Source organism: Trichomycterus rosablanca, chromosome 9 (assembly GCF_030014385.1).
Source record: "Trichomycterus rosablanca isolate fTriRos1 chromosome 9, fTriRos1.hap1, whole genome shotgun sequence".
Classification (NCBI taxonomy): domain Eukaryota; kingdom Metazoa; phylum Chordata; class Actinopteri; order Siluriformes; family Trichomycteridae; genus Trichomycterus; species Trichomycterus rosablanca.
The window spans coordinates 6,658,194-6,667,267 of NC_085996.1; the positions used below are offsets into that span (position 1 = coordinate 6,658,194).

Consider the following 9,074-nt stretch of genomic DNA (forward strand, 5'->3'; position numbering starts at 1 on the left):
TATTCATCCATTCATCAATGAATCATTCCATTCATCCACCCTCAATTCATTCATTCATTTATACATCCATTCATTCGTTTAGTCATTCATATATTTATACACCCGTTCATCCATTCATCCACTTATTTTCTTATTCACTAGTTTATCCATTCATTTATTTATACATTTATTCAGCAATTTATCCTTCCATCCTTCATTCATTCATTTATACATTCATTCATCCATTAATTTGTCTATTTGTTCAATTTATATATTTATTTATCCATTCATTCGCTAATTTATTTATTTACTAATTTATTCATCAATCATTCCATTCATCCACCCTCCATTCATTTATTCATTCAGTCATTCTTTTTCATTCATTCATTATTTTTGTTTGCTTATTTCTTCATGTATTCACTCGTTCATTTATACATTAGTTTATTTATCCATTATTACATTTATCCATTCAGTCATCTATTTATTTATTTGCTTATTTATTAATTAATTCATTTACACATTAATTTACTTATACATCCATTTATACATGAAATGAAACATTTATTCATTAACTTTTACATTTATTCATCCATTAATTTATACATTTAGTTATCAATCCATCATTCCATCCATCCTTCTCTCATTCATTCATTCTTTCTTTCTTTATTCATTCATTAATTTTTTTCTTTTTTTCTCATATAAATGTATCTATTCATTTGCCTGTTTATTCATCCACTTATGTATTCATCTATACATTTATTTATTTAATTTCTACACTATTTTATCCATTTATTTATATATTAATTCATACATTCATTTGTTTATTTTATTTATACGCTTATTCATCTATTCATTTATACATTTATTCATTTGTTTATACGTTCATTTTTCTATTCACCAGCCAACATCTGGACGAAAAAGAGAAAAACTGGCCCAGGATTGAACAGACGCTGTACACTCTCAAGCTCAAGGTATAACAAATTTACGTCACGCCATCCATGGTAAACGTTCTACACAAGCATGCCACAAAAAACCAACATCTCTGCTGACAAACAAGAGTTCTTCTGGGAGAATTTGGACAGAATAAACAACATTATAATTAAAAATGACCATTAAACAAGCCAATATTACAGGGGCAAAATAGGAGAAAGTTTCTAATTATCTAATTAGAAGTATCTAAAGTATCTAATTAGGAGTATCTAAGCATCTAAAGTATTTAATTAGGAGAAAGGTTATTCTCGACTCTGATTATAAGACTAAGTAGATGGATTAGACATGTTAGATTTTGGAAGTTTCCTCGTCTGGTGAGTAATTGTGAAGTGGGCTTTTATTTTGGTTTTTATTTTGGGGTTTTTTCCCCCTCAATGTAACGAGACCTTTATTTTGAAAGGTGAAGTTGTGGTTGATGATTTGGGTCTTTCCGGTTTGACTGCGCTGTAGTTCCCACGTGTGTGTGCAGAAATAAAGATTAATAATGAAGCAGTTAGGCGGGGTGGTGTAAGTATTACTTTTATTATGATTAATATTATTATTTATGTCTTTATACAGTGAATATAATACAGCAGTTTATAATCGCTCTTATTAGAAGGTAAAATCTGTACAAGAAGCCAACAGCTGATGCTAACACTTCTAGTACCACATCTGCAGTAAACTTACTGTTACAATAATAATAAAATAATAATAATAATACATTAATAAATCATTATTACTTTGTTTCTACGTTGTTTATGCTGTGACCGATATTAAACAGGATCACAAAACAGCTAAATAATGTTCATATAATAATAATAATAATAATTTATTAATAATTAATAAAAGTTTCGTTAATTGAAGACTTTATACAAAGAATATTTGTTCTAGAACAATTTAAAATGAACCTGATTTGGTTTTTAAAAAGTTTAAATATAGAAGATTAAATAAAGTTAATTTGCAGCTTCTGTTTATAAAATCAGTAAAAGTTTTACTAAAGAAAAATAATGAATGTGAAAGTTCTAAATTCTAATTAAGGTCTAATATAAAGTGTTTTGAAGTACTTTTGTTAAATGAATTTAGGAACAAGAAGTCTGTTGGAAAGAACAGTGTAAAGTGAAGGATGATAAATAAATATACAGTGTATCACAAAAGTGAGTACACCCCTCACATTTCTGCAGATATTTAAGTATATCTTTTCATGGGACAACACTGACAAAATGACACTTTGACACAATGAAAAGTAGTCTGTGTGCAGCTTATATAACAGTGTAAATTTATTCTTCCCTCAAAATAACTCAATATACAGCCATTAATGTCTAAACCACCGGCAACAAAAGTGAGTACACCCCTTATTGAAAGTTCCTGAAGTGTCAATATTTTGTGTGGCCATCATTATTTCCCAGAACTGCCTTAACTCTCCTGGGCATGGAGTTTACCAGAGCTTCACAGGTTGCCACTGGAATGCTTTTCCACTCCTCCATGACGACATCACGGAGCTGGCGGATATTCGAGACTTTGCGCTCCTCCACCTTCCGCTTGAGGATGCCCCAAAGATGTTCTATTGGGTTTAGGTCTGGAGACATGCTTGGCCAGTCCATCACCTTTACCCTCAGCCTCTTCAATAAAGCAGTGGTCGTCTTAGAGGTGTGTTTGGGGTCATTATCATGCTGGAACACTGCCCTGCGACCCAGTTTCCGGAGGGAGGGGATCATGCTCTGCTTCAGTATTTCACAGTACATATTGGAGTTCATGTGTCCCTCAATGAAATGTAACTCCCCAACACCTGCTGCACTCATGCAGCCCCAGACCATGGCATTCCCACCACCATGCTTGACTGTAGGCATGACACACTTATCTTTGTACTCCTCACCTGATTGCCGCCACACATGCTTGAGACCATCTGAACCAAACAAATTAATCTTGGTCTCATCAGACCATAGGACATGGTTCCAGTAATCCATGTCCTTTGTTGACATGTCTTCAGCAAACTGTTTGCAGGCTTTCTTGTGTAGAGACTTCAGAAGAGGCTTCCTTCTGAGGTGACAGCCATGCAGACCAATTTGATGTAGTGTGCGGCGTATGGTCTGAGCACTGACAGGCTGACCCCCCACCTTTTCAATCTCTGCAGCAATGCTGACAGCACTCCTGCGCCTATCTTTCAAAGACAGCAGTTGGATGTGACGCTGAGCACGTGCACTCAGCTTCTTTGGACGACCAACGCGAGGTCTGTTCTGAGTGGACCCTGCTCTTTTAAAACGCTGGATGATCTTGGCCACTGTGCTGCAGCCCAGTTTCAGGGTGTTGGCAATCTTCTTGTAGCCTTGGCCATCTTCATGTAGCGCAACAATTCGTCTTTTAGGATCCTCAGAGAGTTCTTTGCCATGAGGTGCCATGTTGGAACTTTCCGTGACCAGTATGAGAGAGTGTGAGAGCTGTACTACTAAATTGAACACACCTGCTCCCTATGCACACCTGAGACCTAGTAACACTAACAAATCACATGACATTTTGGAGGGAAAATGACAAGCAGTGCTCAATTTGGACATTTAGGGGTGTAGTCTCTTAGGGGTGTACTCACTTTTGTTGCCGGTGGTTTAGACATTAATGGCTGTATATTGAGTTATTTTGAGGGAAGAATAAATTTACACTGTTATATAAGCTGCACACAGACTACTTTTCATTGTGTCAAAGTGTCATTTTGTCAGTGTTGTCCCATGAAAAGATATACTTAAATATCTGCAGAAATGTGAGGGGTGTACTCACTTTTGTGATACACTGTATGTGGTAAAAAATACAAATAAGAACAAACAGAAAACAAAGAATAGAGAAAAGCACACAGAACTGAACTGGTACCAGCTAATCAAGAACAAAAGTAAAAAGATGAGAAACGACACAAAAAATGTAAATATGTAAAAAAATAAGAAAAAAAAACACAAGTAAAATGAATAAAAAAGCAAAATGGTGATTTACAATAATACTATAAAAGCTTTATAGAGTTAAACAGGAAAAAAATAAATAAAAATGAAGAACATGAAGAGAAACAACCAGTAAGAACGATGAAAAATTCTACATTTTTGTACCTGTAATAATTCTCTGTATCTTCATGTCTTGCACCAGGAAGCCGAAGACGAGGCGTTCCAAACGCTTCCTGCAGAACAAAGAGCCCAAACTGACAGAGAACGTCAAGAACACCATGATCATGAAGGGAGGGAACAGCAGTGAGACCGTCACTCAGGCTCTCAAAGATCTCGTACGAGTTTCTTCTACACTCTAACCCACTCATATAAAATGCACTCTCATTCATCTACAGGCAAATAATTCCTGTAACTCTTTAATAGGAACACCCGCTCATATCCAGTCATGTAGCAGCAACACAATGTTTAAAATCCTGCCGCTCCATCAAGAGCTTTATTTTATCATCACATCAAACTCTCAGAGCAAAGAGAAAAATCTCATCTGGTTGATGTTAAGTGTGACATAGTTGTTGCTACCAGACAGGCTGGTCACTTATTGTTGCATTTCATTACGGTTTCTAATATCATGATGTTTTGTTTTTTTGCAGTATGCACTAAAGAAACCCAACGCAGTCCTGTACAAAAAGTATGTTCTACACTCCGCACACTCTGAGCGTCACCCTGTTTACCTTTTAGAAACTGAGCTGACTTTTGATTAACTGTGTGTTTTTTTAGGAAGAACATCATGAGACCGTTCGAGGATTCCACCTCACTGGTGAGTCCAGCACAAGATTCATGAAAAGAGTTTGAGCCGGGTGCTGGGGTGAAGACGTCTGCATTAGTGGTGGATGATTCACAGAGGACACTGTGTGACTCTCCATGCACTGAATCTGGCAGGTTAAAGAAGCTGTTGGCAACGGTCGGAGGGTGCTGGTGCATTTGTTTTTATAACCTGAGCTGAACTTTAAGAATTTGGTGTGTAATATTTCTTAACATGCAGAAGCTAGAACCTCAACTGGATCACTTTTCTTTGCTTTCTTTCGTCAGGAATTCTTCTCCAAGAAATCTGACTGCTCGTTGTTTTTATTCGGCTCTCACAACAAGAAACGACCCAACAACCTGATCTTTGGTAAGATCCATTAAACATCTCCTGCAGTAGAACTCTTACATGAAGCACTCACTGTTCCTCATCCCTACTGACTCTGTGTGTGTGTGTTACAGGACGAATGTTTGATTTCCACGTGTTGGACATGATAGAACTCGGGATTGAGAAGTTCACATCTCTGAAGGAGGTGAAGGTGAGAGTCACATGAAATAAATGATACGTAGAAACAACGGTGAACTGTATAAATACACATGCTGTGAAAAGTGAGGTGGATCATTATTCACCTTCTGACCTTTCATTAGATGTGACTGACTGTACGGGTGTGATTTGGGATGAGTCTACTGTGTAATAAGAGATTGTATCATTGTGATTTGGGACGGGTCCACTGTGTACTAAGTGATTGTATGATTGTGATTTGGGATGGGTCCACAATGTAATAGGAGTGTGTATGATTGTGATTTGGGACAGGTCCACAGTTTAATAAGTGATTGGACCTATTCCAAATCACAATCATACGTAGTGTAATAAGTGATTGTATGATTATGATTTGGGATGGGTCCACAGTGTAATAAATGTTTGTATGATTGTGATTTGGGACGAGTCCACAGTGTAATAATTGTATAACCGTGTCTCTTGTACAGAATGTTAAGTGTGCTGAGGGAACAAAGCCCATGTTGGTGTTTTCAGGAGAGCTTTTCGACACTGATAAAGAATACACACGCCTCAGGAGTGTCCTGACAGGTAACACACACACACACACACACACACACACACACACACACACACACACTGTTCTGGTGATTCCTAAAATTGCGCTTCTAGAAATCATGAAATTGGAATTGTGTTGTTTTTTTATTTCTATAGATTTCTTTCGGGGTCCCACTGTACCTGCTGTGCGTCTTGCTGGTCTCGATCATGTCCTCCACTTTACTGCTCTGGATGGAAAGATCTACCTGCGCAGCTACAGGTGTTTACTGACTGCATATATTAAAGTTGCACTATACGGACAAGTATTGGGACACCCATTCCAACTCTGTAGATTAGGAAAGGCCCTTTCCTGTTCCAGCATGCCTGTATTTCTGTGCACGAAGCAAGCTCTGTAAAGACATGAAGAAAAGCTCAGTGTAAAGAAATCCATGTGTCCTGCACCGAGCCCTGACTTCAACCCCACTGAACAGTTTTGAAATGAACTGGAACAATAATTGAGGCTTTCTTGACCAACATCAGTGCCCAGCCATACAAACGCTCTTTTGACTAAATTTTCACAGACATAGTTGTGAAAAGCCTTCTCAGAAGAGTGGCTGTTGTTATAGCTAAAAAGATCACATAGAGGTCACTTTAGTTTTTTTTAATAAGGGTTGTCCAGCAAGCTCATGGTCAGGTGTCCATATAATGTACATGGATCAGTGGTCTCTCATCGAGATCAGGAAGAAAACCCAAACTGATACGCAGAGAGGAAATGTGTCCGCATGGTAGATGTGATCAGATGTAATCCAGGAACCACCATAAGACAGGTTCACTGTTCACATGAGTGGCACTGTCTATAGCAGGGGTGTCAAACTCATTTTCACCGAGGGCCACATCAGCATTATTGTGGCCTTCAAAGGGCTGATTGTAACGTATTCTGCTGTGATTGCAGTCTGTTGTTTTTCTTGGAGGCTAAATTCTGCATTTATATTGTCCTCCTTTACCACAGACACGGCCTCATAACACAAGAGACGCACCGGTTTCTCTTCCTGAAGCACAAACTTGTTTTCATTTTCATTAAATTTCCTCCTTCTGCTTAATTTTCTTAATTATCTTCTTGTACATTTTGGGATCATGTGTAAATATGTGTAACATCATCTACTGGCGGGCTGTGTCACTTTGCAGGTCACAAAATCAGCCTGCATTTTGAAAGATGCAGTTTATTTAGGATTTTACAGTGTATTTTTAAGACAATCATTCTGTCCTCACTAATAGTTTATCCCCCTTTCCCAGCTAGACAGACAGACAGACAGACAGACAGCTCTCTTCAGAATACAGTCGGTTTTATTTGCTCCCCAGCTGTGTGATACACTGTGTGCATCAAAATGAAGTAAAAATACAAACAATAAAAACAATAAAGAACTTAATACAGTAAAGGCACACAGCTGTAGTCAAGTGTTGCATCTGGTACAATATGAGATTTAACCAAACGTAAAATAGCGCTAACGAGTTAAAATTTTGTGTAAAGATACTAATTGCTATAGTAACGTAACAACAGTATTTAATTACGGTAAATTTGTAACTAAAACGCTGTGATATACTCACTAAACATTTACACACAACTGAGAATATAAACGCCACTACTTACAGACGATGCTTTGGTATTATACTGAAAGATAATTATTTGTATTTGTTTATTATTGTTTACATTACTGACTACGCTACTTCGCGTTCTTTTTGCCGTAAAAGTCACATGGCTTCTTAGCGAAGGTTAAAGTTAGTTGCCATGACTACGATGTCACGGTGTCTCTTAAAGGCGCAGGACTCCCGTTAAATTATAAGCGCGTCTCTGTAACGACTCGAACCATCACAACAATCGTACAGTCGTTAAACCTCTCGCGGGCCACATAAAATGACGTGGCGGGCCGCATCTGGCCCGCGGGCCGTGAGTTTGACACCCCTGGTCTATAGTCAAGCTACTGATTACAGAGAGAACAAGAGCAGAATCTTTGCTTTCACTCGTAGGTCCAGTAGGTATGCTTTAAACCTTCTGTTCACCACCAGTCCAGAGGCTGCATCAGCAAAATCAGAGGTTTTCTCACTTTTGCATGAAATTCTATTAAATTTAATAAATGTGCCACTAGGCCTCATGGAGCATCAGTAAATCAGAAACACGGATTATTTCACGACTGAGATTAGCTCATAATCTAATTACGTTGTTTTTCAGAGTGCTGTTAAAGAAATCGGGCTGTCGAACACCAAGGATCGAGCTGGAGGAAATGGGTCCTTCATTAGATCTGGTTCTTAGAAGAACTCATCTGGCTTCAGACGACCTGTATAAAACAGCCCTCAGACAGCCTAAAGGAGTCAAGGTATCCAAACCTCACAGTCTGATTGGTCGGGTCTGTGTAACCGGCCAGTCAGAAACGTTTAACAAAAACGAAATGTCCAAAATATTAGGATCATGATGTTAATTAATCCTGTGTTCTTTAACCTCAAAACAGCCCAAGAAGAAAAAGAACATCTCCCACGATGCCTTTGGAACGAAGTATGGCCGGCTGCACATGCAGAAACAGGACCTGGACAAGCTGCAGACCAGAAAGATGAAGGGATTGAGGAAAAGGAAAAGAGACGTCACTGCAGAGAGCGGAGAGACATCGTCTCAGAAAAAATCCAAAGCTAAAAAATAAACGTCTCCAATTTCATGAACATTAACAAACTGTTTTGAAACCCTGAAGCTGCAGAAGTGGGAGGTTCTGACAGGCCTGGTTTATATCTGATGATACTGGGATGGGCTCTGGAGATACTGGAGCTCGTTATAAATGATCCTGTTGTCTGGTGTTCTGGACGTGGCTTTGTGGTCTGTCAGATCTCTTTCTAATCACAGTAAGATGTTCTGCTGTATGTGTTATCAAATAAAGGTTCTTCTAAATGTTATTCTGTAAGACGGCCAAACGTCCACCTGAAAACAAAATAAATAAAGATGTTTCAACCGTTTTCCTTTTTTAATGCTGGTTTTAATTACATTATTTTTTTCTAGCAAATAAAACAGTAATTCAAAATCAATCATGGTTACTGGAGAATTAATAAATCTTCCTGTCAGCTTGTTATTCATTTTTTTTATTTTAATACTGGAAACCAGCTTTTCATTTTCAGATCTTCCTCATTTATTTATAACCTCATTGTTCCACAACATTTTTACAACCAATCTACACGTAATCACCCATAAGCATGAGGTAAAAGCATCAAAAACTGAAATATAATATAAAAAAGTATTTGGACTCTATTTATTTACTTGGATTTTGGGTGGGTTCTTCTATTCTTCATGTCCGATCCTCTCAAGCTCCATCAGATATGATGGTGTGTGTTTGTGAACT

At 37.8% G+C, this 9,074-nt stretch overlaps 1 protein-coding gene across 1 annotated transcript; it reads left to right on the forward strand.

Moving 5' to 3' along the window:
- Positions 1-1,391: 1,391 nt before the first annotated feature.
- On the forward strand, positions 1,392-8,694 carry rpf2 (ribosome production factor 2 homolog). Its single transcript, XM_063001758.1, has 10 exons — positions 1,392-1,476; positions 4,069-4,201; positions 4,514-4,551; positions 4,641-4,680; positions 4,953-5,034; positions 5,127-5,203; positions 5,652-5,751; positions 5,875-5,977; positions 7,925-8,069; positions 8,202-8,694. The coding sequence occupies exons 1-10, from the start codon at positions 1,454-1,456 to the stop codon at positions 8,385-8,387; spliced, it is 927 nt and encodes a 308-aa protein (XP_062857828.1). The 5' UTR covers positions 1,392-1,453; the 3' UTR covers positions 8,388-8,694.
- Positions 8,695-9,074: the final 380 nt, after the last annotated feature.

What these genes read in the sequence shown, in the direction of transcription:
- rpf2 (XM_063001758.1), top strand. Translation starts at nt 1,454, where the DNA reads ATGAAGCAGTTAGGCGGGGTGGT. An exon ending in ACCCAACAACCTGATCTTTG is followed by an intron (nt 5,035 to 5,126) that starts GTAAGATCCATT and finishes TGTGTGTTACAG; the next exon opens with GACGAATGTTTGATTTCCAC. An exon ending in GACAGCCTAAAGGAGTCAAG is followed by an intron (nt 8,070 to 8,201) that starts GTATCCAAACCT and finishes ACCTCAAAACAG; the next exon opens with CCCAAGAAGAAAAAGAACAT.